Source organism: Polyodon spathula, chromosome 25, assembly GCF_017654505.1.
Source record: "Polyodon spathula isolate WHYD16114869_AA chromosome 25, ASM1765450v1, whole genome shotgun sequence".
NCBI classification, from domain to species: Eukaryota; Metazoa; Chordata; class Actinopteri; order Acipenseriformes; family Polyodontidae; genus Polyodon; species Polyodon spathula.
Genome location: NC_054558.1, coordinates 5,018,987 through 5,046,916, shown reverse-complemented (window position 1 = coordinate 5,046,916; position 27,930 = coordinate 5,018,987). Strand labels below are relative to the sequence as shown.

At 47.1% G+C, this 27,930-nt stretch overlaps 1 protein-coding gene across 6 annotated transcripts; it reads right to left on the bottom strand.

Moving 5' to 3' along the window:
- Nucleotides 1–93: 93 nt before the first annotated feature.
- LOC121299812 (AMP deaminase 2-like) lies at nucleotides 94–27,635 on the bottom strand. Of its 6 annotated transcripts, XM_041227904.1 has the most exons (19): nucleotides 27,423–27,635; nucleotides 23,757–23,896; nucleotides 11,610–11,734; nucleotides 11,008–11,138; nucleotides 9,209–9,277; nucleotides 7,447–7,558; nucleotides 6,960–7,146; nucleotides 6,558–6,699; nucleotides 6,372–6,461; nucleotides 6,119–6,248; nucleotides 5,409–5,603; nucleotides 5,171–5,302; nucleotides 4,230–4,393; nucleotides 3,813–3,939; nucleotides 3,444–3,607; nucleotides 3,122–3,242; nucleotides 2,784–2,957; nucleotides 2,143–2,253; nucleotides 94–2,031 (listed from the first exon to the last, which is right to left on the bottom strand). In XM_041227904.1, the coding sequence occupies exons 2-19, from the start codon at nucleotides 23,839–23,841 to the stop codon at nucleotides 1,813–1,815; spliced, it is 2,478 nt and encodes an 825-aa protein (XP_041083838.1). In that variant the 5' UTR covers nucleotides 23,842–23,896; nucleotides 27,423–27,635; the 3' UTR covers nucleotides 94–1,812. The 6 variants fall into 6 exon arrangements, with proteins under 6 accessions (XP_041083838.1, XP_041083839.1, XP_041083836.1 ...); XM_041227905.1 differs by lacking the exon at nucleotides 23,757–23,896; XM_041227902.1 differs by lacking the exon at nucleotides 27,423–27,635 and having other exon boundaries at nucleotides 23,757–24,407.
- Between the last annotated feature and the right edge of the window lie 295 nt (nucleotides 27,636–27,930).

Below are 27,930 nucleotides of genomic sequence, written 5' to 3'. Positions count from 1 at the left end.
GCAGCTTAGAACTGTTTCAGGAATATCATTTTTAAATCATTCTAAAAAATAATCCACACACATTTAAACGAAAATTAAAACAAACACACACTCTTTTTTTCTTTGAACACATTTTTTAATGCTACAGAGATAATGCAAAACTCCATGCGGAGGAGACCTGTATACAAGAAGGCAGGCAGCAGAAAAAACATTACATCAGAAACGATCAAAAACAGGAGAGATTCCTCACAATCCTTCTACATAATAATCAGCACTCCTTTTAAAAAATACACTTCTATAGTGTACACTCCATATACCCAGCGTCCCCTTTAAATAAACTCTGCTGGCTGTCATGCCAGGGGCTTCTTTATCGTATATAAATACAATAACACCCACAGTGCCTGTTTCAGGACACTAAGCGGGGCTTCAGCACAAGGGAATATTTACCAAATCTCTACCTCCCTTTAAATGTTAATTAGTCATTGTTAAGCTATCTCTGCATCCTAATAAAACTTTAATGACTGGGTTTAATATATATATATATTTTTTCTTTGCTACAAATCAAGGAGATTTTAAAATGCTGGGCTTGCTATCAGTGTGCACTCCGGACCGGGTATTTCATGCTGAAAAGACAATCTGTCAGGAGAACGCTGTTAAAACGAGGGAAAATAACAAAAGCACAAGGCAAACTCGGCGACCGCAAGAACGAAATGCAATTAGGATCAGCGGTGAGCAATTAACGACATTTATCACGTCTGTCTGAAATAACGAAGCGAAACAGAATCAGACTCAGCAAGGTAAAAACAAGCCATGTGGTTTTTGCAATTAACAGCTTTAGAATTATAGAATTTTATTTTTTTTAAATTATATATATGTATATAGTGTGGCAGAGTCTCACAGTTTCTTCAAGGGCTGGTTTTGTATACTCTTGTGTCTATAGTTAATACAATGACACAGTGAAGTCGGTTCTAGCCGCTGTGTCGTAGTGTATATGAAAGGGTAACACACTTGCTCACTTAAAATACTGCCTTTCAAGCACACAATAATGGGACTTTAAAAAGCCCACTGCAACTTTACTGCTGAGAAATGTAAAATAAATGACAGCCTGCATAAAACTGAACAGATTCTGTTTCTAGCAACTGTATCCCCTATTTTAAAACACACCTATTAGTACCTCCAAAAACCAAAAATAAAATACTGCTCTTTTTATAGATTTAAAAGCTGGGGCAGCAATGTACAGGACGGGGCTTCTTTCAAGCTCCCAAACTGTACCAGCTGCGTATCTCACACTGCAGGTTTCTACCTGGCAGTGGCATCTGAAGCCAGTTCACCATGAGCCTTCACTCTTGGCAGTGTGAGTGGACTGTACAGCAGCCCTATCTGTTCAGAATCCTGGGTACAGACGGCAGGGACCCAGGGCTGAGGGGGGTGCAAGTCCTGAGGCTTGACCTTGTCTTCCTCTTGATGCTTTTTTGCTACATGTGTAGTACAGGTACGGTTGTTGTAAATTGTAAACAAAGGCTCACTCTTCAGACCCACCCTAAACCGAAAGGGAATGAAGCGTGCCCTAGTCACACAGTGCCCGACTGCGTCCTGCAACTCAATGCTGTCTCGTAATTACACAGCTGCACAAGAACTTTGCAAAAACGCAGCCGGCTGTTTGAGCGAGGAGCGGGGTAGACTAGAAAAAGGAAGCGACAGGCCCGACTTGGCTCTGCGAGTAGAGTCAACACGTTTTTACTTTGATATACAAGCTAAACTGAAAAGGACCCTGGACTGTGACAGGGCCATGGTCGTGCTGTGCTGCCCGGGAGGCAGGGGAGTTTCCTGTGCTTATCGTGCCCCGGGCAGCGGTGCCATGGACAGGGAGTCCTCCTCCTCCTCGATGCTCTCCAGCTCCTCTGTCCGCACGGCCTGTGTGATCAGGTTCAGCTCCTCGCACATGGTCTCGTTGCGATACCCCAGACGGATATCCGGCACGTTGGTGCGTCGGATGTCGTTCCCTTCAGGACCCTCCTTGTAGTAGTTGGGGCCCAGCCAGTAACTCTTCACCTGTGAGCAGAGCGGGTAAGAGGTCAGGGGTCACACAGGCATTCTGACAGGGCAACTAAACACAGGAGATCCCAGGGAGCTTCCCATGGGAGAGGGGAGAGGGTGCAGTACCTTGTGTGAGAAGCCGCTCATTAGCACGCTGTTTCTAGCCAGCTCACACATGTCACAGGAGCTCAGCTTCCACACCTGAGCGGCGATGCTGTACTCCTCCATCAGAGGCTCCCTGCAGGCACACGTGGGGTTAAACAGGAACAGGGGGGGGGGGGGGGGGGGGGGGGTTTAATAATGTTTAATCAGCAGATTCTAATAACAATACTTGTGAGGTGAAACTAGAAACTACAAACGTTTCAGCTCGAGCTCGTGTCTTCTTCAGCGCTCCCCCACCCCTGCTCTTTTTACCTCAGGGCTCCGATTGCTCATTTTGGAGTTATGATAACATGAACTCTAAACAAGCTAGCCTAGGGGATCCAATCGCAGGTTACCGGGTCATCCGTTGGTACCATATGCATTACATGTGAGGACTCGGTAATTGCCGTTCGCAGGTTGCGTTTGTGATTCAATCTGTTCGTCTTTTAGAGATTCAAACCCCCTGCTTTATAGAATACACCACGTCTACTTCAAACTGCTCTGCAGCGAGGCAGTCTGGTATTGCACATGCAGGCAGGCACCCTTCTTCCCCAGTCTGAAAGCTCGAGAAGTGCAGGCAGACTGCTGTCAGCAGGTGTGTCTGGATCCAGGCTTGTATCACTGACCTTGGTGAAGTGGAACTGGAGCGGGTCGTCGGTGGAGAGCGACACCATGAGACCTCGGGAGAGGTATTCTGGGAGGGGGTTTCTATGGTAACTCAGGAAGAGGCTGTTGTTGCTAAGCGGCGACATGGCGATCCCGATCTGAGCCAGGTAGTAGAGGTACTGCAGCACTGGAGCCTGGGAAGAAAGGAGACAATAGCAACAGGATCGGCTCTCGGGGCTAGAAGTAGTTATAAATTATACAAACACGCTGCAGATCAGACTGCAGACGGCACCTCACATTGCAATGAGTCTGGGGCAGATGGTTATGTGACACAAGCCTGCCTCGGAGCTGCACTGACCTTGCGCAGCAGCAATCCGTGGGAGATGTTCTCCGACAGCATGAACCCGGAGATGAGATGGTGGATAGGCCCCGCCTCCCCGCAGTGAGGGCGGAGCACAAACATGTGGAAACCCCGCCTCCTGCAGACAGAACAGAGAAAAAAAAAAGGGTTGAAGCATCACAGAGCACACAGCCACTGCAAAGCAAAACGGTCAACAGACTGCCCAACCCAAAGCACCGTAAACCAGCGGAGGTCGCTGCAGGATAACACCCCAGAACAAGCGCTCATGCCCAGGCTCTGCGGGCCAGAGTCGGGGGGGGGGGGGGGGGGGGGTGGGTACCTGCGCAGGTGGTTGAGGACCGTCATGTTGGCATACATGTAGTACAGGTAGTAGGAGTAGGGGGGGTTGTCCTCCACTGTCCAGTTGACCGGCAGGGGGCTGTCCAAGTTGAAGATGTGGTGTTCTGGTTTGGACTCGTCGTCCACGCTGTCAAACCCGTCCACCTAGACAGGGGGAAGAGACAAGATGGTCATCCTTGTCCCGTCTCACAGGATCAACATCAGTGACGGACACGGTCAGCGGCTGTAACACTGGCACCACTACTAATGCTATTCATCAGCTTCTACAGTTAAGCTAATGGCGGTCTGTCCGTGGCTGGTTTGCCCGCTGTGGTTCGTGGCTGACCGTGGCTCTGCTGTGTGGACTCACGTGCTGCAGGAAGAGGTGCAGCTCCGGGTGGCTCTGGGGGTTGATCGTTGCCTCAAACAGAGGCAGGAAGATGTTCTCCAGCATCTCCTGGAAGTTGGCCAGCTGTTTCTTGGTGCGGTAGACATCACTGTGGGGAGAGCAGTCACAATCTTCCTTTAACATAATTTAGTCTCAACTATCCTTGAACCAAGACATCTTTTAATAAAAATAAATGGAAGTGCAGAAACGCGATTCATGCAATTATTCTGTTTGCAATAATAATCACTTTAAAACTCCACTGGGGACTGAATTAAAACAGTCCGGATGTATTTCTTTAAACCAGTCAGCTGCTTTCTAGACTGGCCAATGCATTCTAAAAGGGTTATCCTGCACCCTGCCGGTTTTCTCTTTATGAAATCCGCAGTGGGATGCACTCACAAGAGGCGGGGCACCTGCACAAGCCAGCGCACGTTGTCCGAGTGCACCTTGTGCTTGACCGCCCACTTGGCCAGACTGTCCCACTCATCCCGAGAGCGGCCGTAGATGGACAGGCGCAGCTCCACATTCTGGTATTTGCTTTCCTCCAGGTCCTCCATCACCTCCTGCAGAGACAGCGAAGAAGAAGGGATGGGAATAAGACTCCCACTGCATAGCAGTTTGATCCATTCCTGATTTTACTGCAAGTTTAATAAGACACACCTGAGCTTGTTACCTTACCTGCACTCTGGGGCTAATCCAGCTGGTAAAGTATGTAGGCAATAATTCACACTGCCTTGTACTCCGAAGAAAGATGCTAATGACACTTCTTCAATGGAACAAACAGCGCTGACAATACATGGAGTAAACGGCATTGTGACCCCCCCCCCCCCCCCCCCCCCCCGACTGGACTGGTGTTAACCTCTAGGTGGCAGGAGATTGTCCTTTATTTATTGCACAGGGCTTTACAGTTTTGACATTGTCAAAAGACTAAGTGAACACTGGGCAGGGATGGGAATAAGACTCCTATCGGGAAGCAGTTTCCCCACTCCAGGTTTTAATACAAGCTTGACTAGCCACAGTGCTCAGGTGTCGCTTACTAAACTCACAGTAAAAGCAGGAATGGGTCGCACTGCTATGCAATGGGAGTCTTATTTCCAGCCCTGCTGTGTTCTGTGTTATATGGTAGCAGCTACATTCCATATTCTGAATATTTCAGATCTCATCAATACCAGTTACACTATGTAGCAGCTGGCTGTAAAAGATGCTCACAGTAAAACAACAGGAAACAACTGGACTGAGAAGCACAAAGTAAACCAAACACAAGTCAAAATACAAAAACAAAAGCAGATGCTTATTCACTACATGCCCCTAACATAATGCAGAAGAAAGGTCCCGTCTACCTTGATGATGTGTCCGAAGTACTTGCCCTCGATGTAGTTGTCTGTCTTGATGAAGATCTCCCTGAGAATTGACTCTCCGATCGGGTTGTACTTGGCGTTGAATTTATCGAAGCGGTGGAAAGTGTTGCGATCCTGCAGGGGCGAAAAAATAAATAAAAAGATACGCTGATATTGCAAAAAAAAAAAAAAAAAACAAACAAAGGAAATCAATCCGCTGCCAGCAGGAGGCGCTCCTCACCGCGTGCATGTCCAGGGTGTCCACGCTCAGGTCGAAGGCGGTCAGGTTCATGCTCTCAAACACCTCGGACAGGGTCTGGCCCTTGCCCTGCTCCACGTGCACGATGTCCTCGGGGTACTTCTTCATGGCCCTCTTGATGAAGCGCAGGAGGTGCTTCTGGTTCATGCAGGACGAGGCGTGGATGTGAGTGTCCACCTGTAGGGGGAGACACAGAGTGAAGCGCTACACTGCAGACAGAACGGCTCAAGCACAAGGGCCCGGTTTGCCGCAACACAGGGGCAATATTACATTAGGAGATGGATATTAGAGTAGACATGCAGCTCACTATCATCACAATCAGGGTGATCTGCTACCAAACTCCTCAATGTATTCCAATGTAAGCCACTGGTTGTGCATTTGGACACTTATTATTATTATTATTATTATTAAAGTCATTTAGCAGATGCTTTTATCCAAAGCAACTTACAGAGATTAGGGGGTGAACTATGCATTCCAACTGCTGCTGCTGCACAGCCACTTGCAATAGGACCTCGGTTTTGCATCTCATCCGAAGGACGGAGCACAAGGAGATTAAGTGACTTGTAACCTCATCTCCTCTCACTGACAGGGGACAGAATCCGTAGCGGCAGTGCATCACACAGCACCGCCTGGTCCGCATGCCCTGCCGAACCCCTGCTCCAGTGAGCCCAGTTCTGAGCCCTGCCGCTCACCTTGCGAATGTTGTAGAAGTCTCGGTGTGGCACCTTCTTCTGCGCGGCCAGCTCCTTCATCTCGTTCAGCAGGATGTGCATCTGGAACTTGGAGCTCAGGTACTGCAGCCGGCGGTAACAGAACGACTTCCTGCAGCAACAACAACAAAGGTGGCGAGTGTGGATCTACTGAATCCCCCCCCACCGAAGGGTTTTGCACAGTTATAACACACGAGCTGTCAGGCGCTGCCTCATAGTGCACAGCTGTACTCACACAGGTCCGTTGATGATTAAAGCCATCAGCACGTTCATGTCAGCGATGTACTCCTGAAGATCAGTGTAGGGCAGGTCCAGCTCGGAGCTCCTGAGAACAAACAAAGCAATGGCGAGAGAGCTCACTCGCTTTACTGGAAATCAAGTAACTGGCTGCATTAAAAACAAAACCTGACCCGCTACTCACTTATCCATCTGGCTGGACTTGCTGTAGACGTGCATGACCCCGTCCACCATCTTGCAGCCAAAGCCCATGTCGGGGGGCATGGTGTTGGGGTCCCAGTTTTCGTAGGGGTGTGTCGTCGACACAGGGGGGTGCACAGGAGCATCTGGAGGGGAGAGAATGAACAGTCGGTTCAAGTCTGGGGTCTGGAAACACTGAAATGTTTGTCAAGCAACTGAACCGGTTTCATTTTAGTCACCCTTTACTATAGGAGGGCGAACTTGTGTCTGAGTGGAAACGAACCAGCGCCAATATAACCCGTGCACAGCGCCACCATGCACGTCTCACGGGCGAATGAGATGAAAGACCCTGCACTGTGCCCGGCGCTCAGCTTCTCTCTAGGACGGCGCTCGCGAGTTCCGGTACCTGCAGCGACGGGCGTCTCGGGGACCTCGTCGTACACGCTCAGGCCCAGCGGCTTCTCGCCCAGCTGCCGCAGGAAGCGTGCCGTGGTCCTGCAGAAATTCTGCATGGAGCGAGCCATGTACTTCTCCCGGATAAACAGGGCCTTGACGATGCACTTTGCAGCGTCCAGCAGGTCTGTGAACGGGACCTGCACAAGACAGACAGCCCTTTTAAAATGCTCGACTTGTGCTCCATTCATTGTTACACATCTCTTGTTTCAAAACACAACCCATGTAGATTTTGTTATTCCCATTCCCTGGTTAAAATCACGAAAGGCAACACTGCTCCATTCATTCACTGTCTTTCCACCAAAGGTACAATCTACATGTTGTACCCCTGCCCTCCAACGCTATCGTGGGAAAGATCCAGGACATGTAAATTAAAAAAAGCATAGCGTGTGAATGAGTGAGATGCATGCCTCTAGTGTGCAGGCAAGGCTCCCTCTTACCCCACACATCTCCTCCCCGGATATAGTGACGCGCTGGAACTCGCGCTCCAGAGGGAGGTCCCTCTCCTTAGGGAAGTGATCCAAGCAAGTGTCACTTTGCTCATTGAAGTACCTGGAGAAAGAATGAAGACATTACTGGAGACTGAATGAGAGGCCCTGGCATTACATTTCAGATTTGTGCTGTGCACGTGACTGTGTATGTGTGTGTGTGTGTGTGTGTGTGTGTGTGTGTGCGTGCGCGCGTGGGTGCGTGTACCTCTTTGTATACATCAGTTACGCCATTAAACCCCCAATTTAAAAGAGATTCAGACTTTCTGCATGACTTCTTTTGTCACCATAGCAACCTCCTACTGCCTAATAGAATTACTGCACCAAGATGCATTGTCTTGGTTTCAAGTTAGATAAGAGCAGCTCCTTAAACTACTAACCCTTTATTTTACTATCTCACAGAGATACAGTGTTTTATTTCAGGTTTGTATTTCTATCTCAGAGAGATACAGTGTTTTATTTCAGGTTTGTATTTGTGACTGTCTATTCTAGCTACAGACATGCAAAAAAAACCTTGGAGAATATGACTAGAGATTTTCTTCGTCATTATTATTATTATTATCTCCAATCTTAGTAACATACAGCATGTATACACTGTGACAGTTTATAAACTGTTCATGTGAGCGCTAGGGGCACGAGAAGTTGAACTGCCAAGACATACCTGCGCTGCAAAGCAGAGCACAGATTGGAGAATTAACCCAATAACTACCAGCTGTCCATGCTGTGACCCCAGGGGATATGAGAGTGTGCAGCATGGTAACTGGTAAAGCAGCAAAGCCTTTTCAATGTCAGTAATGAGATGTGTTTTGCAATGAAGCAGTTTAAAAAAAAACAAAAAAACCTGTATATAAAAGCCAGCTTTATAAGCAAGTGTGGGGAGCGAGCGCTCCTTTGTAAGAGCGATCAAAACTAGAGCTTTGCACTGGAGCAATGGCACCCCGTCACATTGGGCATTCTGCAGACCCTTCTATACGAGGGGCAGCGTTCATCTGCTCACAACAATGACCAGAACCCAATTAAGCCTTTGCAAGAAGCACACTTTTCTTTTTGTGATCAAAAGGCTCTGTTGGTGTGGCTCTCGCCCAGCCTCGCCCTGCCTCTCCCTGCTTGTGAAATGGTCGGCGATCGCGAGACAGGACAGCTGCTGTGGTTTCACAGAAACCTGTACTACGTGTGTGTGTGTGTGTGTGTGTGTGTGTGTGTGTGTCAGTGTGTGCTCTTCTCATCCAAACCAGAGAAATATCGTATTAAATATAATAGATGTAATGGTGTTGTAGGGAAGCACTGATGCTACACTTTGGGTGGGCTGAGTGCTTGAAGATTTGAACTTATGGCTTGTCCAGAAATAAACAACATGAATGTTAAAAAAAATACTTCACTGCAATAACTTCTTAAAAGGCAATTATCCGAGTATCGTCACCCCCAGAATGTAACTAGGACACAGACCCTAATCAGAACCTGACAGAACCTGAGGGCTTTATATATTTATGAAGGCTGATTTGTTACATAGTGGTGTCCCATGTTACATTCGAGATCCGGTTTCCTGCTGACAGGGAGGGAGGGAGGGAGAGGACAGGGAGACTAGAGATCTTGAAAGATGACTGCAGCAGCCTGGATGTAAATGGATAAGTGAACCATCAATAAAAAATGAAAATAAAAAAATAAAAAAAACCACACAGCAGCGTCCAGAAAATAAACCCAGCAGGAAACTCACTCTAGGTCAGTGGCGCTGTCGATTTTCATGAAGTCTTGCTTGGCTCTGAGCAGAATCTCTGGCTCTAATCTGAGGCAGAGAGAGAGACGGAGGAGAGGAGAGACAGAGAGGGACAGAGAAAGGGTTGCACCACACAGCGAAACAGGCAGGGAGAAAAACACAAGCAAAAAAAAAAAAAAAAAAAAAACACAGAACCTGTTAATTTCAGCAAATGAAATTCACACAGTGGCAGCAAAGCATAACCGTTTCATAGCTTCTTTATCTTTGTGTTTCACCCTGATTAACGGCCAGCAGGTGAGGCTTGAAGCCCACGTGATGCGGCCCCCCACAGCCTCGATTTGGAATCAAGCCAGAGAACAGGTGAAAAAGCTCTATCTGGGAAACCCACTTGCACCCTGTTTAAGAATACACTGATGTTCATGTTGGGACTATAGACAACATGCAAGGAAAATATGCAATTACCACAGCGTAAATCCAAAACTAGAGCCATCAGCGCCATGAACAAAACCTGGACTTGCATCTACGGGTTGTTAAATTGTACGTGCGACATACATACGTGAAGACCTTGAGACACTGCGTCTGTCTGATATTGTATACTGCTATACTAGGAGGATTGGTGGTCCAGTGGTCACAGAAAGGGGCTTGTTACCAGGAGGTTCCCAGTTCAATCCCGGCTCAGCCACTGACTCACTGTGTGTGACCCTGAGGAAGTCACTTGACCTCCTTGTGCTCCGTCCTTCGGGTGAGACGCAAAACAAACACGGTCCTATTGGAAGTGACTCTGCAGCAGCAGTTGTGATGTTCACCTCCTAGTCTCGGTCTGCTAAAATGACTAATTAATAATAACATTGCAATCACATGAAGTCCTTTATAAAGCACTTCTTCAGTGGTGTACAGGCGTCAAATGTCTTAAGACTTGCTTGCCACTTCAGATTGGTCTGTGTGATATTGCCTGGTCTGCATTGCTGGGACTTCATTACAAAGTGCCTCTCCTTGTCCATGTGTGATTTCACACCTGCCTGAGAATTCTGAATGCCATCCCTGCTCATTAATATCTGAGGATGCTGTTTGCACGGTGCAGCTCAGTAAGCATTAGCGCAGGGCAGGCTGGCGCGTTTCTCTGTAGCTGCATAGGGGAGAAAGTGAGGTGGCTGCACTAGAGATGGTCTGCTAAGCTTATCAACAGTTTACCACAGTCAAAGCATAGACAAGTTTAATACAGCAGTGTGAAAGCACGGTAAAGCACCGGTAAGCATTGTAAAGAATATGGTAAAGCATTATTAATAAACATGGCAAACCAGGGCAAATGCAAAGAATAACCACGGGCAAATGTGTGAAGCTTCTATGTGAAGTATGCGCTAGATGCGTGTTTGAAGGTAAACAGGGGAGGCTGCATTTCTGTGCTCAGTGTGTGGGTTTTTTTTTTTTTTTTTTTATGCGCTAGATATCTTTGAAGGTAAACAGGGGAGGCTGCATTTCTGTACTTTGTGTGTGTGTGTGTTTTTTTTTTTTGGGAACATGTAGGTAACTTCCAAGGGAAATTATTCCTAATAATTCTGCATTCCCTAAAACCAGTCTCTGAAAGGCAAGGTGGTAAGAAATGAGCAACTTCTTAAAAACGCTGAGCACCACAGCGGTGCAGCCCAGGCTGCGGAGACAGGATTTTACAGTGCCAGGGGATCCCTGCACAGCATCACAGTTAACATTCCTATCCTGGGATAAGCACAGTAACTGCTGCTCAAATCAAAGCGCCTTGTCTGAGCGCAGCTCTGGTGACTGCGCTCGCTCTCCTTTCTTACTTCACATCCTGGCTGATCTGTCTCTCCAGACGTTGCCTGCGCTCCTCCAGCTTCTCGATGGGACTGTCCTCCGGAAACTCGTAAGGGGCGCTGCGCATCTCGCTGTCCGCCATCGTGCGCGAGAACAGCTCCTGCACAGATACAGAGTCAAATCAGGGGCTCCCCTCCCCTCCCCGTCACCTGCGCTGCCCTGCAGGGGTCAAGAGCTGCAGCTCCTGCACAGACACAGAGTCAATCAGGGGCTCCCCTCCCCTCCCTGTCACCTGCGCTGCCCTGCAGGGTTCAAGAGCTGCAGCTGGGGAGGGATTTGTAATGCTATAGAAAGGTTTGGACCTCTTTTTAATAACTGTGCAAGTATACTGACAGCCCCCAATGACCTCAATATCCATGCTACCTTATCCAACTATAAATCTATGTTAGGAATCTTATCTGAGATCAATGTATTTCTAGCTCTCCAGCCATCTATAAAACAGATACACAGATATGAAACTTAACATGGTACAATTATACACACAGTGACTGAGGGGGAGCTATTGATATACACACACATATCTCTCTATCTCTCTCTATATACATGCTTTACAAGTGGCGTTTGGTCTCACCTCTGCGATCTCCTTGTACTTCCCGTCCATGGAGGTGCGCAGGTCGATGTGCCTGAGGGACAGGCAGGACCCAGGGAGTGATCTCTGGGAGGTGAGAGGGTATAAACAGGGAGTGCCTCGCTGCTCTGTGGAGAGAGAAACGAAGCGTTCTGGGACGTTACCCTCCAAACACGCAGTCCAGCACGGGGAGGTTAGACACGCAGCGCGGCAAAGCAGCGCAGACCAGCCTGTATGCAACACTGACAAGCACAAGAAGAGGCGCTGCTGATGCACAGGGTCTTACACGCTCCATGTGTTTGCATAGCTACCCTATACCTAGACCACAACTGGCTGATATTTTAATACAAAAAATAATAAATAATTCAGCGAGCATTAAACATGTTTAAACACTCTGACAACATCATTTGTTCTTGCACTGTCCCTACCAAAGACAACCGATTGACCGAGCCTCCCCTCTAAAATCGAGATAGCCACATTGTGCAGTTCAGTGAGCGGAGGACAGGACTGCACTAATTTATGAGCAGCCCTGTCGTCTCTCTCTCTCTCTCTCTCAGCTCACAGCCACATTTCTGAGCACCAGGTTTCATAACCCCTCCCCTAACCTTCTCCCTCCTCTCTCTCAGCCCCCTCGCACCCCTCTCTGAGGAGATCAAGGTTGCCCACAGTCCAGGGCCACCTACTGAAAACGAATGAAGCGTGTGCTGGAGCCAGTATGACAAACAAGGAAAGAAACTCCATGCCCCCCCTGCCCCTCTCCCTCTCATGTACTTTCTGCAACTGACTGATTCATTGTTTGCTGGTCCCCCTCCTCCCCAGCACTGTCAGCTCAAGGGTAACTCAAAACCAGGTGTTCAGTCACGGAGCTAGCAAAACCAAACGCTGCGTCTCCCAATTCCTATATTGCCCAGGTCATTTCATCGGCTGGTCAAGGTTGCCTGAAACGGAAAAGCAACCAGTATTGTGCTTGCCCAGTTCCTGTTTAATTCAGTCCACCCCTCCCAATCTTTCATGTGAAAGGATCAGGAGGTCAATGTGTTCTGCTAGCCTGAGCTCATGTCTGTCTGTTCAGTCAGAGGGAGGCTCAGCCTTCAAGAGGAACCTGCTAGAACGCCTGGGATCAAAGCTCAGTCTGCTTTTGAAAAGATTCCTAAAAAGCAAAGTTTCTGAAGTATGGTGTGCATCTTTCATTTCTGTCCCCTCTGTCTCTGGTACAGTTCCTACAGTTGCACAGGGGGCAGAAATTGAGGTTGCACACCTTAACAAAATGACACTAGGTAATAACCCTAACAGATAACGATCGAAGCAGAAACATTCGACAAAACACACTTAATATGATTCCAAACAGTTAAGAAAGGAACTACTCAGAATATGTACAACATACAAAAGTATCCTTTTAAGGGGGTATTTAAGCCCTCTGCACTGGATTTAAATAACCCCTTGCTTCTACACCACCCTGCAATAAGTTTAACATACCCTCTTATTGCCCCAAAACACTCTGGGTAAGCCAGTATAGACATCAGCAATATCACCAATTCATGCAAGGCTTTCCTGAGTGTTTAATTAACAGAGTTAAAATTAGTCTCTAACCATCACTTAGACACATGTTGCCATGACGATGCTTCCTCCCTCTCCTCTCTGAGCCGTAGACACTCCTGACTAATCAGCTGATTGGAGAGACAGCGAGCAGGTCCAGTCCCGCCCACTCTAGTTCTCCTGGCACAGAGAGCAGGAATTAGAAAGAACCGTGGGCAGCCACATCTGAAACTCAGGAGGCTGCGAGGCAGGCATGCAGGCAGGGTATAATCATCTGCATCTAGACAGACTCTAGTCTCATGGCAGGAATAGCACAGCCCAGCTGCCAGCAGAGTTCTGCAATGGCAAGGGCTCTGCACTAAAGGGGGCATCGCCTAAACTCTGCGGCCCCTTCGCTGAAGACTTGACAGGTACCGGTGCAATAGGAAAGGTACAACTCTGTCTGGGGCAGCGATTCCACTCTCAGTACAGCACGGCAACTTTGTAGCACGTCCCTTATGTGCAAGCTGCAGTCTGAGATTTTTTGGGGGTTACCTTTCACCCCCTTGAATGACTCAGACATCCCCCTGTAGATTCACCTCCTGTACAGCAGATAGCTGGGGTACCAATAGCTGCTGTTTAGAGAATGAAAGGTGCTTTTTAAAAGCTGCTATCAGGAGAGAGGAGCCGTAATTAAAAAGTAACCAACGGTCACTTGAAACTGTGTCAGGATGAGCTGCTAGTTTAAAAACAGCAAAGTGAACCCTGAAGCGAGAGCCTCGACCTTTACCTCATGCATTAAGCAACTTCACGAGAATCAATAACCGGATTAGTTTTGCAGCGTCAGACAATTCCCGAGTCACTGGATTTATCAGAAGCAGAGGATTCCAGGTGTTGGCGAGTTAAAAGTACATTCAGTAATGATCCATCAAAATACGGCAGCTATTTCACCTCCAAACTTGAGAACTGTTTCATGCGAAGCTGCGTTTCTCTCTGGAATTGCTTTTTTTTGTTTTGTTTTGTTTTTTTGCACAAGACACGTTTTTATCAAACTGAAGTCATCTGGGTCTTAATGGAGAGCGCATGACGTTTATGAAAAAAATATATATATACAGCAAAGGCCAGCGGAAAATCTCAGTCAAACAGAGAGGAAAAAGAAAGAAAAAAAAACCCTAATTAGGCCACTCTGATTAACGAATTAGCCTCTAGTGTGCGTTCAAACACTTTTCCTTTCAAAAGGTCTTAATTCTCCATTTATTTCTAGTCAGGGACAGCGGGCCGTGTCTCAACAACACTGATTACTGTGGCACTGAATGACACGCCAGGTTCATGCGTGCAAAATTTTACACACAGTACAAAAACACACACAATATTAACAAAATATATATAAAAAAAAAAAACTCAATCTAGATTGACTATGCTAATATTAAAACTAAGGATTTAAACGTTTGCATTTAAAATCTCAAAATGTCCATCTGCTTTTATTCACAATAGGAGTGCACTCGAAGCACGCTGAAATACTGAAGGTTTTTCTTAGGATGGGGATTAACTCTCCTAACCGCTCACCCACGCAGAAGAACAATTACACAGCCCTGGCATCACGACTTAAACAAGAGGAACGTTTTATTAATAGATGCCCTAAAGAGTTTTGTTTTATCTTTAATTGCTTTGAGCAAGTTGAAAGTACTTCTCATGCATATTTCATTGAGGGAGGGAGGGAGGAAGGGAGCTTTTATGTGGCAATCTACTGTATCGACGCGGTCAGGTCAGGAGATGAAGGGTTTAAAATGACAGATTGCTCTTTATTTCCAAGAGCATGTAATCCTTGCAAGGAGCCTCCAGGGAGTGTGTACAGGGCTGCCTTGCTCCAAGGCTCGCTCAATACCCCAATAAAGATGAAGCCCCAGCGCAGCGCTTTCTAAAGGGGAGCTGTGTTTAAATCTTTAAACGGAAACGCAGGGGCGAGGCGCTTGTCATAGTCAACCAGTGCCATTCCCACACTGCTGCAGAAACACGTTTTCACATGACACCAGAAAAACGCAACTACCTCAGGCTGCATGCTAGGGCGCAATAGTGTTTTTGTTACCAGCAGGGTGTTCAAAAGCTATCAGATATTTTGTCAGGAGGAGCGCCAAACTCACCAGACTAGGACAAGCCCTGCCCTTCTCTTATCAGTGCAGAACACAGATGTGTAGCACTTGAATACAAAGAGCTGCACAATCACCGATAACACTATAATGGAACGGGCGCCCAAGAGCTGGATGCACTGGGATTGGTCAGATTGGGTCTCCTTGAGCTGGCTGCACTGGGATTGGTCAGATGGGGTCTCCTCAAGCTGGCTGCACTGGGATTGGTCAGATGGGGTCTCCTCAAGCTGGCTGCACTGGGATTGGTCAGATGGGGTCTCTTCCTCAAGCTAGCTGCACTGGGATTGGTCAGTTGGCTCCAGCTGGCTGTACTGGAAGTTACTTAGAAAATAGACTACACTTGCAAGAAGTCGATCCACAAGTTGAGCTCCAGCTGGCCAATACATGACAGCTGGTCGCCCCCTTAGTTGGATAGACTACCTGCTTAATCAAGAAGTCGATACGCTGCAAGATTTGACTGCACCATGCTTTAAAACATATTCCACTGGGCTTACAGAAGACCTGTTGTTGTTGTTAATCCCTTAGAAACAATGCTGCAATACAGGGGGGATTAGTGTGTGTTTAAAATCGCACATAAACCTCTTTTCTGGGCACAAAAGCTCTCATTCTAGCCCCCAACTCCTCCCCCCCAGTCGCCTTTTTCTCGCAGCAGCATGCATTAGGTACGATTTTAAATGCATCCCCCATAGACCTATGAAACACCACAGCAGCTTACCAGGGAATCTTTTACAGGGATTGTGGGCTGCCAGACTCACAGTAAAACTTTTCATGGTTTAAACTGATGCACGTGCAATGGAAAGCCTATTTTCATGCATGCAGTAAATTCCTGGAGGACAGATTGATAACGGCTTGTGGCCGATCACATTTACCCAATCAGTAACGCTGCCTTCCAGCTGGGAAAACTGTCATTGCACAGTAAACATGCACGCAGGCATAAGGTGTGGGAGAACACTCTCCTTATCAAACACGTCGTACAGGATACAGGCTAGCCACAGATAAACCGATATAAGAAAACAGACACAGGGCTTCACTGCACAGCAGATTTCACACCGAGATATATACTTTCCTCTGGGCTGCATCGCAGCTGATAGAAGGCTGGAGAAGGAGAAGGAATCAGACAGCAGCAGCACAGGGAGGCAGGCGGCTCTCTCTCCCTGTGGACCAGCCCCCAGTATGCTTCATGTGCACCGACCCAGGTGAACCCTTCACTTGCTAAGCTGCACTGTTCTAGAATTTCAGCCGCTTGTTTATTATGATGTCACAGCAGCAGATGCTGTAAACAGAACACACGCAACCTCTCATCGTGCAGCCCACTTCATACTAGAACAGGTCTACTGAAAGGAGTTCAAAACGTACCTGGTTTTACTTGCTTTCTTATACCAATGAAGGGCTCATCAGTACTGTGTGCTGTTTTTATACAAACAATGGGTACTGTATCAATAACATGTCAATAAAACCATTCTCCAGGCAACACAGTTCATGCAAGGGGCTAGAATCAGAGTCCTGCGTGCAATAGTCGTGCTGCAGTCATGCATTTACATTAAGCAAAGTACATTTATCTCTCTCTCTCTCTAAATCATGCAAATTCCTATAAACCTTTCACAACATCCTTCCACATAGACAGCTTGTTATCTGAATAAGGCCACATTCACATTGAACAGCAGAATTCAATGCACCTCTAACCCTAGATACAAATCCATGGAAAGCAACTTCGTTCACAGCACCTCCCAAACCACGAATCCCCAACGAATCACATACAATACAATACTCTATCTGTATATATACATATGAGAGAGAGAGAGAGAGTACAGTGCAGCACGCCTGGCCCTTATACACTGATGGCAATGCTGCTCATCACTCATCTCAGCAGAGCTCAGCTGCAGCCCGGCACACGCTGCAACACAGACCACTCTCTCACACTGCCACCGTTCCACTAGCGCACAGCCTCTGCAAGTGCAACGTCAGCAGAACCTGTCTGCAGGTCTATTGATCAGCCCAAGGCGGATTCAACGAGCCACGCTGAGGAGTCACAGGCTGGAGACAGACAGGAACGGCACAGGCAAGGAGGACCGTCAGCTGGCTTGAACAGCACATTCTATTACCCCCGTCTCACGTCACAGTACGTTACATTTTCACTGCACTGTACCTCTCTGTGTCTCGGAGATCGCGTGATGGGAGCCAGGTCCGGTGTTCTGGTGGACCGCGGGGCACGTCACTCACAAATGACTGCTTTTTAATTGCTGTAGCGACGGTGGCAGACAGATGTAAAAAAAACAAAAACAAAACAAGAACAGCCAGACAACAGGAGGTGCTGCGTTTCCAAGACCTCCCCCACGCTGTACTGTCTTCAGGGCCGACTGACAGAACACTAGCAAGCAGCAGCCCTCTGCACTGGATTTAAATACCACTGCCAGAGGACAGGGCCATACCATTTCCCCACACAGATGCGGGGGTGGCCAGTGATGCAGTGCAGTCTTGCTCAGGTAGCCTCATGATGTTTCTTCCTTGTTTGTCGTATTTAAATGACACTGCACGTTCACACAGTAAGCAGCCTGCTTATCAGAAGGCTTCTCATGGAAACGGGCTCAATTCAGACTGCACAGAGCTCCTCTTCTGTACTTGCAGACGCAGGGGAGGGAACGGAGAGAGCTGTAATTTTCCAGCGCTTCGTTAATCCCGCTGGCTTTCTAGTCTCTACAGCTGGGTTTCAATCTTCTGTATTAAAACGCTCGGGTACAGTTTGACTTGCACTGATAGTCATCTTTATATTTTGCATTCGTGTTCTTACAAGTGCCGTGCCGACTGTCACCTGCGGTTTTCAGCTGCAGTGATTTCTACAATCGGTCGAGATATTTGAAAACAGAAGTAAGATCCTCAGAAGCAGGTCGCTTTGGGTTATCTGTTTAGGGGAAAATACTACAGCGTTTAGTTTGATTTTATTTCCGTTTACCGTTTAACCCTTTGCTGCCCAACTCTAAACCGGTCCCTTTAAGCCGGTCCCCAGTGGAAGTGCCAAAGGGGACAGGGTGCCCTGTGCCAAGAAGCAATTTACCTGCCAAAGCACGACACAGAGTATCCGGACCAGCAAAATATGCACCCCTATCACAGCAGAATACAGTATTCACTCCTTCTCTGCCATCCCAGCTCGATGACATCATGGGAAACTCAATCTGACAGTGCTGAAGGGGGGGGGGGGGGTTCATGACAGATCATGTGAGCAAATCGACCTTCCCCATAGTTTAATGGTAATGGTACAGCCAGAGTCTGTTCTTCTGCCTCTCATTAAAATGTTATCATTAGCATGTCTTGGGGGACTGGCACAAGAGAAGAGATGAACTGTGACACGCACGCACACACACGTGACAGCCTGTCACCGCCAGGGCTCCATCAGTTTACATTCTCCGTGGAGGGATCTTTTTGTACCCCAGTGAAGAGCGCATGAGTCCCGATACCCCCCCCCAACCCACCACTTCAAGCCCTCACAGGGGCCCCAGCAAAAGAGCAATATTCCCTACTCGGCCCCCTTCAGCGCTGCACCAGAAAGCAGGAGAGGGGGTGAACAGGGAAGCGGACGCATCAATCGCTCCTACACTTTCTCCTGCAATGTTTACACAGAGGGGAATTACCAGTCATGCTCACAGGTAGGTAGTTAGAAAGGAAGGTTACATATAGTACAAAGAAAATGAAGCTCATTTTTAATAACAGCGGCTTAGGGATACCGTTTCCACGGCAGCGGCTGCCGTCATCTGAGATACACAGTTCTGACCTCACCGAAGACTGACTCGCTAATATAAACCCAGGTTCTCGGAGCTGTCCTTGCTTGGAAGACCTTTAAACTCACACACATGACCCCTCTGTAACCACCTCATTAGCCATTAGCTAAAAACAGCCTCTCTGATATTATTTAGCCTGGTCTGACACCCATGCTGCTTTGATCCCAGGAGATCATTGGTAACACACTGCAGTAACGCCCTGGAGTTTCTCCTCTGGGGGTCTGGGTTCAAATCCGACGGGTCGCAAGCATAATGGCCCAATCGGATCCATGTAAAGAAAGTATCCCAGCTCACCCCTAGCAGGTTCACACTGGCACAGCATATGCCACCCCTGCCCTGTAGAAACACACCCAAAAAAAATGAATTCCAAACGATTCCTAGACACAACAGGCTCATCACCATACCCCCTTGGTTTTGATTTTTTTTTTTTTTTCATTCCCCAGCAAAACATTTTGAGCAGCTCCTGTGAGAGTGACCTTGGCGTTCGTCCCCAGCTGTCTCGGGGAGCTCCTGTTATTGTCCTGGGACTGACTCCACGTAGTGCACAGAGCCCCATGCTTAATGGATCTGTTTGGATGGCTTGGCTCGAGTCAACAAGCTAGCTGCATGCTTGTGCAATACTGAGCGCCCCTCATGTGCCCTGCACTTCAACTAGACACCTCTTAGGTAACCTGAGAGTAGCACAAGACCTTTTTAAAGCAGCCGTGCGTGATCCGGTATCTCTCGGTGCAATTGTCACTTAGCAGAAAGGGTTTTGTATGTCCCAGATCGTGTCTGTCCTCAGCTGGTTTGCAACACCATGCACTGACAGCAAGGTTTGTAAAAGACACGTTGCCTGCATGACATTATAAAGAAGTTTGCCAGGACCTGCATCTTCGGCATACAAAACAGCATTTCATAACATGTGCCTGCATGCAGCTCTGTCAAAACGCAGTCAAGCAGAACTCACAACAGAGCCTTCACAAACTCCCAGCCATCAGATAAACGACTCGTTATTACAGCGGTCACCGTGTCCTACATTTGCACCCCCCCCCCCCCCCCCATAACCAGGAAATGAGGCTGGCAGGCAGTCTATTACAAATCTCTCCCCAAGTCCATTTGATCACAGAGCTCTCCAAGTGAACTGGAATCGCCCGCTCTCCCACTCCCCACAAAACGGCTGAGAAAAGGCTTTGTGGATCATTTCAAGTGCTGCCGTTCTTTATGTTGGAGAGATCCATTCAAAGGCATGGGGGGTTAGCCAGGAAGGGCCAGTCAGGGGATCAGGGGCAAGCATTTCAGGTACGGGAGGGCAAATTTCAAAACACTGATTTGATAGCCTTTTGTAACAGTGGCTGTTATACTGTTTTGAAAGCGTTGAAAGTCCTTGCATATGATGTGGGTACAAAAGACAGCATTTACTGTGCAGTGCGATAATTCAGAGTTCACAGTTCAGCTCTACAGCACGTGCATCACACAGTCAGGTAGAGTAACACAGCCCTCTGAAAACAAACTCCCGACAGCGAACCACGTCCAGTCAAAGATGCAGCACAAAATACTTCCTCAGCAGCAGCGGTAATTAACATCGCTGTTATTACCATACATTCACAGCTTCAAACACTCCAGAGTCTACAGCACTAAAACAGACCAATGTATAGATGTATTATTAGAATGCTATTGGTGTTGTAAATGCACACTTTTGGTGCTAAATCAAATTCGTTCACACACACACACATACACGCATGCACTATCATGCATTACCACAATGCCTCTATCCTCTTGCCTCCCTGTGTTATAAATATACACTCTGTGAAAATGAAAACAAGCCCCCTGATTCAGAGTCAGTATTGGACTGGTCGTGTCAGCATCGATCCCCCTGCGTTCACCAGCGCAGGCTGCAAAGCACTCAACACCCTCCGTCTAATTTATCACCTGTTTATAGGGCAGGCTTTCTCAGGCATCCCATAATCCCGGACAGACAGGGCCCCACATCCAGCGCCAGGGAACCTGATCCCACGCCCGTGAGGATACCAGGCAGCGGGGCGCCCGGGGGCTCATCTCTCTCCCGAGAGGAATTGCAGCTGCAGTTACAGGGATACTGGCTCAGCCGCTCAATCTAGGGTTCAGGTTTTCATTAAAATCAGGGCAACCCCTGACTCTACAAGAGCCTGTGTTCGGACAGTGTCTGGTTACAGCGCCCCCGTCACCCAGGCGCTGCCGAGCCCTTTTAACCGTTAGTAAGAGCAGTATTTTTAGAAATCCTGTATTTCTTTTTCCATCTTTGCAAGGTGGTTAATCCCTGTGTTTTTCTCAGCCTGTTTCAAAGCCCAGCACAGCTGCTGTAACTCACACAAGCACGGTTTATCCCTGGGCGCCCTCTGCTGTACTAAAGAAGAATTGCTTCTTTTTTTTTCTTCTAGAAACAATACCTAATACAAATATCCATGATGTAATACGCATTCTAGTACTAATTAAAGTTAACTACAGGGCACATCCAATACAAATCTGAGAAACAGCCAAGGTTGTTACACTAGCAATGCTTCTAAAACTTTCTTTTTTTTTTTTAATAATAACCTGCAGTTTAATTGAAAAACATTTTTTAATAAGCCAATGAGTTGCCTACCCCTAATACAAGTTTATCACGTTGTGTTTGCAGTTTTTGCATGCTTTTCCCGTGATATTTCAGGTCCTCATGCTGAAGTTTCCCACACAGTATTGTGTTTACTTGGTTTGAAGCTGATAAAGAGCTATAAAGAACCTTTGGCAAGCCAGGTCCTGGTGAACTGATTCCTCCAAACCAGCAGCTACGAGTTCATGTACTTTAACACACAGAGCACACTGAATTACTGCTGCGCTGTGCTGTCGTGATGTTGCTCAATCAGTCTGCAGGGACACGGTTTCAAGGCAAATACAGACACAGTGACCCCACACCCACAGTGGAAATAATGTTTCTAATGTGTGTAGTTCTGACTGCTTTAACCATTAGGATCCATACCGTACCAACTTCACTTATATAGCGTCTGTCTAAAAAAAAATATATATATATATATAGCAAAGCCAAGAGAGCTACAGACTGCTAGCTAGCGAAGAGATCAGATTTAAAATACTGATCGACTCGGCTCTCTGGATGGAAAATGGCATCGAGTTCTTGGAATTAACGAGAGGCATCACTGGCCGATCTCAAATTTACAGGGAGTAAGAAACTACCACAGACAGGCAGAAGCGGGACTAGCCTTGTAAGGGAAGGGCTGTGTTTTGAAATCAGTGCGCTGCTTCACAAGAAACCAATGCAGTGACCCGAAAACTGGGGCAGCAACTAGACTCAGAGTGTGGAAGTGTTCCTGCCGAGGCAGCTTGCATCAGCTGCAACCTGTCCAAGGAGGAGGCATCAGGGAGACCAGCAGGCAAGGAGCTACAATGATCTACCCCAGAGGTCCTTCACCTACTGGCCCTCTCCTGCAGCATCCAAAGCAGTGCTATAGCAGCACTGTGGACTTGGTTAAAATTGAGAAGCGTCCGTCTGTGGCAAGAGCTGCCAACATTACTAATGTGACAAGGGGGTGTTTTGTGAAGTACTGTCACTGCACATGATCCTAAACCACAAATCAATCACATTATCCCCAGCGTGGGATTCAGACCAGCAATAAGCTGGTACTGCATCAGACTGGGTTATATAACGATAGAGTTGTGTAACTGACCTCTCCCCTGGGGCAGAGCCACACGAAGAGAGACCTGCATGGCACGCACTTGTTCAGGGGTTACAGCGAAACACAGAGAGCAAGGACAGGAGCACTGACAAACGCCCGACTTCACTCCTGCCTTCACACGAACACCAGACTGCAGGGTGTATGTGGCTCCAGCGCGCAAGAAAGACCTCCTATCAGACAGCAACAACACAGCACTGCATTTGCAACGCGGAGGTCATGATGCATCACACATCAGGACAGGCAGGTGGCAATACATTAGGAATCACGGTACAGGTTAGGGACCCCACGGCAAGTAATAAAATCAAATGATCCGGAATTAATGGTCTGCTTGGTAAAAAAAAATCTTACAAAGGGGGATAGGTCGATCGTATATATTATACACACCCGCTATAAATCACATGCATCAGTCAGGACCTGTTTACAGACTACAAGCTGCTGTGCACTGCTTTCGCTCATGCACTTCTAGTAGAGTCTAATACACTGTGTAAAGAAAGGGACATGCATCACCTCTACACCAAGACCGATTCCTGGCAGCAGCAGAGAAGACAAGACGCTGCATGCATTTAAAATCAGGGCCAGCAACTGCAGCTAATTTGTAAACATGAGCAGCTTCCTTCAGACTCACAGTGGATCTGGCACAGCAATGAATGAGCCCTCCCAGCTTTCAACCAGGGTCACACAACATGAGCAGAGACCGCACTGCTGTACTGAAAACACACGCAAAGAAAAAAAAAAAAAAAAAAAAGACATAACAGAAAAGGACGGTTTGTTTTAATGTGCCTTTACTTTAACAGCAGGCTGTGATTCTGACAGCGCAGTGCATGACAGATCCAAATAGTAAAAGAACAACAGGTTACAGAAACACTCGACTGTAATTCAAAGGCAAACGCGAATCCGGCGTTGGTTCGGGTCCTGCTGAACCCAGTTTTGCTCACCTGCTCTCGCCCCACGATTCCAGTGCCTGGGCTGGTGCTGCCCAGCGGTTTCATTCAAACGAACGGAGTGTATAGGTATTAATTCCACACTCACCAGGGGAGGCTGTGTTCTGCAGGCTGGCCCTCTTCCTGAACGGAGCCTTGGCTTTCTGCTTGACAGGAATCGGGCTAGATGACATTTTTCTATGGCTTTCTCTGCTGCTGCTGCTGCTGCCTGACGACGATGACTCAGAACTGCAGAAAGCACAGCGGGCAACGGAGTAAAGGGAGACAGCAGCTCTGCTCGTAACACGGCTTCCGAAAGGAGTCTGACTGCAGGAAGAGCTCAGCACACTGACATGGCCCCTGCTGGTGGTGGAGGAGAAGCCCCTGCAACTGCTTGCGACGAGGGGGAAGCTCCTCCCTTCCTTCCCCAGGTTAACGATTAAGCAAAGCGGGGGAGGGCTGCAGGGCCACCCTAGGCTTCCCCTTACCGCACCAGGCCCCAGCCTGTTTGGTTTCCCTGGCAACCACGGGAACAGCCTCCCGGGAGCAGCCAGGACTCGGGCCACAACAGCAGCTGTCATTTTTGTTACTGTTCGCAAAGCAAGCAAAGAACAAAAGACACGAGCAAAAGAAAGCCAAACAGCAACGAGAAGAAGAACAAAAAGTTTAAGAAAGAAGAAAACAAAGCAGGGGCTGCAAAGAGAAGCAAGTGAAACTGCTACAGCGAGACAGCGCCTCCTCTTCTATCGGAAACTTTCTAGAAAGGGGGGGCACTCAGTAGAGGGGACTGATGTCATATTCCGTGCCCGGCATTTTTGCTTATAAATAAACTGCCCTGCTGATCCGAAACAGCGTTCCGCGCAGGGGCTGACCGCTTCTTGCAGTTTTGTGGCACGCGTAGGCTGGCAATAGCTGGTGGTCCGTGGGAAAACTTGGAAACAGAGAGACACCACTGTACTACTCCAGATAGCTAGCTATATAACAGTTAGTTATAATCTTAAGGAGCGATAGGTGTGTGTTTGCTGACTATTTTTAAAAACAGAGCTGACACGTTTAAAGAAATCAGAATGTGTTCATGTAGCCCAGTCCTGTGCTGGGGGGGCTTTTCTAGAGAGCTCTGCTTGGAAAGAGGCTGTGCGTCAGTCAGCAGGTCTGCCCCCCCGCCTCCCTGCTTTATAACCTGCTGCTATTGGCTCCCGTGCTGCCTGTCTGAGTGGCAGGAGGACAAAGGAAGCTGAATCCACAATGCAGATAGCTGAACCGTGATCACGTGCTTCACCCTTCCAGTGCCACTCTGAGCTGGGATTCTGTGCAGTGCCAGATTCCCCTCTCCTGTACCCCACTCAGCTGGGATTCTGTGCAGTTTCCCCTCTCCTGTACCCTCTGAGCTGGGATTCTGTGCAGTACCAGGAAATTCCCCTCTCCTGTACCCCACTCTGAGCTGGGATTCTGTGCAGTGCCAGATTCCCCTCTCCTGTACCCCACTCTGAGCTGGGATTCTGTGCAGTACCAGATTCCCCTCTCCTGTACCCCACTCTGAGCTGGGATTCTGTGCAGTACCAGGGAATTCCCCTCTCCTGTACCCCACGCTAACACTGTTTTGGCGAGTATAATGGCACTGTTGTTATTCAAGAGTTGTTTTTCTTCATTTAAAAAAAAATTACTTTGAAGAGACGTTTGATCACGTCTTTAGTGCCCCAAACAGCAGTGGGTGACTCAGCTGTCAGACAGCAGGTACGTCACCTTCCTTCCCCCAAACTCTAATTCAGTGCAAGGACAGAGAACAAACATTGCAGTGACACCAAACAAGAAGCTTCTGAGCTGAAGCTGGCACTCCCTCTTGTGGTCAAAAGCCAAAATGCAGCTGCTCAGTAAAACAGCCACGAATCTTGAATCGAGCAGTCGCTGAAGAGACTGCACATTCCTGCCTGCATTACTCGGACAATCTGTTCTGGTAAGAACAGGAAACCCCATAAACAAGGTGGCTGACAGCAAGCAAAAAGCTGCAATATGCATGCAAACACCCTTATAAAACTTTACCACTGTACAATTGCTTTAATATCACGTAGGCTTTCTGCCAGAGAAAGGACTACAGTATCCAATGGCGTACATCTAAAAACTCTCCATGCATTCAAATGGATGTATATAGAACAGCTTTATAATATGCCACTGGAAAGAGACTAGCACATGCACCCGAATGGAACTGAAGACTTCATATTATCAACAGCAATACACCAGATCTAAGGGTTCATCTTACTGCAGTAAAAGGATGTCAGCATTGGGAGGAATTAATGTGGTTTAAAGTTCACGCAAATTATACATTACATCTGTGTTATGCTATTATAATATTTACCAGCAGTAATCATTACACTGCATTACAGATTACAGGCTTGCTTCAATTCAAACATATAAACAGCCTTCAGAAATACCAGTAAAAATCTTAAAGCGTCCAGCCTTACTCACACTCAGAGATAAAATGTAATTGATGGAGAGTAATCCCTTTACCTGCATCTCTCTCTCTCTCTCTCTCTCTCTCTCTCTCTCTCTCTCTCTCTCGCCTTTTTTTATCCAGCCTGTCAAGCCTGTTTAATAATATTGCAATTACCAAGAGGCCAGCATTGTCTGATCTCAAAGTACAAACTGGTTTACAGGGAGGAAGCAACTTCCACAGACAGGCAGAACCGGGACTAGCCTTGTAAGGGAGGGGCTGTGTTTTGCAATCAGTGCGCTGCTTCACAGGAAACCAATACAGTGACCTGAAAACTGGGGCAGCAAATAGACTCAGAGTGTGGAAGTGTTCCTGCCGAGGCAGCTTGCATCAGCTGCAACCTGTCCAAGGAGGAGGCATCAGGGAGACCAGCAGACAAGGGGCTACAATGATCTACACTTGCCGTGACCAAGGCGCTGATGAAGAGAATGTGAAAGAGAGGCTTTGGGTGAAACAAGTCACAGGAATCGAGCTGTGAGAAATTCTGCTTCTCAGACTGTTATCATGAGTCAGCTTCAGGATGCAAAGATGCAATAAAGCATTCAAAAACAAAGCTTTCAAAAGATTTCAGTAAAGTGACCTGTGGAAGTAAGGTGCGCGTGGAAAATGGATGGGCCTCAGAGGCACCTGCACTGTACTGCCAGCAGAGGTCACTACAGAGCAGGACGCCAATGTATTCCAAAGACACAACAGTGCAGTGCCATACAAAATACATGACCTTACAACAGGGAGATGCACCTTTTATATGGTTACAGAACCCCTAAGGGCTGGTCCTATTACACAAAGGTGTGTGCTACAATGCTTTTCCACTGAGGTTCTGTAGTTGCATAATGCACAGAAAGATATATTATGATATATATAATATTATATATATATATATATATATATATATATATATATATATATATATATATATGCCAACCATTCACTTTGTAAATCTTAGTATTGGTCCATAACACATGTATTAATGAATGATGTGTTACATTATGTTAATTTATTGCAATTACATGAGGAGCCAGCTGGCTGGGGAGCTAAATGTTTTTACTGGCCACACTTCCAAATGATGCAATACTAAAAACCAGTCATGACGATGTCATAAAAAAAAAAAAAAAAAAAAAAACACACACACAACATTTTCAAAATGAATCAAACTTCCGTCAGGTAAAGAAAGACTCTGAAATCGACTTGAAAAAGTTCTTTATTTGTTGTTGTTGTTTTTTTGTTTTTTTTTTTAAATCCTGTTAAACGCATGTCACGTTTCACAATAATAATAATAACGGCACTTACCTGCCATTGCAGAAGGTCTTCGTTTTTATTTTCTAAATGTTCTGGGCGATTGTTTTGCAAACCCCCTCGTTTATCTCTAGGCAGTCTGCTTGAAACACTGCGTCGCTGATCCAGACCCGTGCTCAGGGCTTTGCTCTCCGCTCCTGCAAACCCCGGCTCGCTTCTCTCCGACACTCAGCCTGTTTCACTTTCTTCATCTCTTTTGTGTATTGTGACGCTGGCTGATGTCATCAAAGCTCCAGCAGTTCGCAGAAGTTTATCAGAGTTTAAAGGCGCAGTTACGTTTTACGAAGGACAACATAAACAAATAAATACATGCATGCATTTAAATCGAATACCATATTATTATATATCAGTAAATTATACAAATATTAGTAGTGAGTTAACAAACTCTTTTTTTTTGGCGGATCGCCAACTAAGAAACATCTTTATTGCAGATAATGTTAAAGTTTAGTATGCTGTTTTTTTTAAATATCGTATGTATGTACCAGTTCAACAAGTTTCTCAA

What these genes read in the sequence shown, in the direction of transcription:
- LOC121299812 (XM_041227902.1), bottom strand. Translation starts at nt 24,228, where the DNA reads ATGACAGCTGCTGTTGTGGCCCGAGTCCTGGCTGCTCCCGGGAGGCTG. An exon ending in TGCACCTCTTCCTGCAGCAC is followed by an intron (nt 3,608 to 3,812) that starts GTGAGTCCACAC and finishes CCCCCTGTCTAG; the next exon opens with GTGGACGGGTTTGACAGCGT. An exon ending in TCCAGTTCCACTTCACCAAG is followed by an intron (nt 2,254 to 2,783) that starts GTCAGTGATACA and finishes TGTGCCTGCAGG; the next exon opens with GAGCCTCTGATGGAGGAGTA.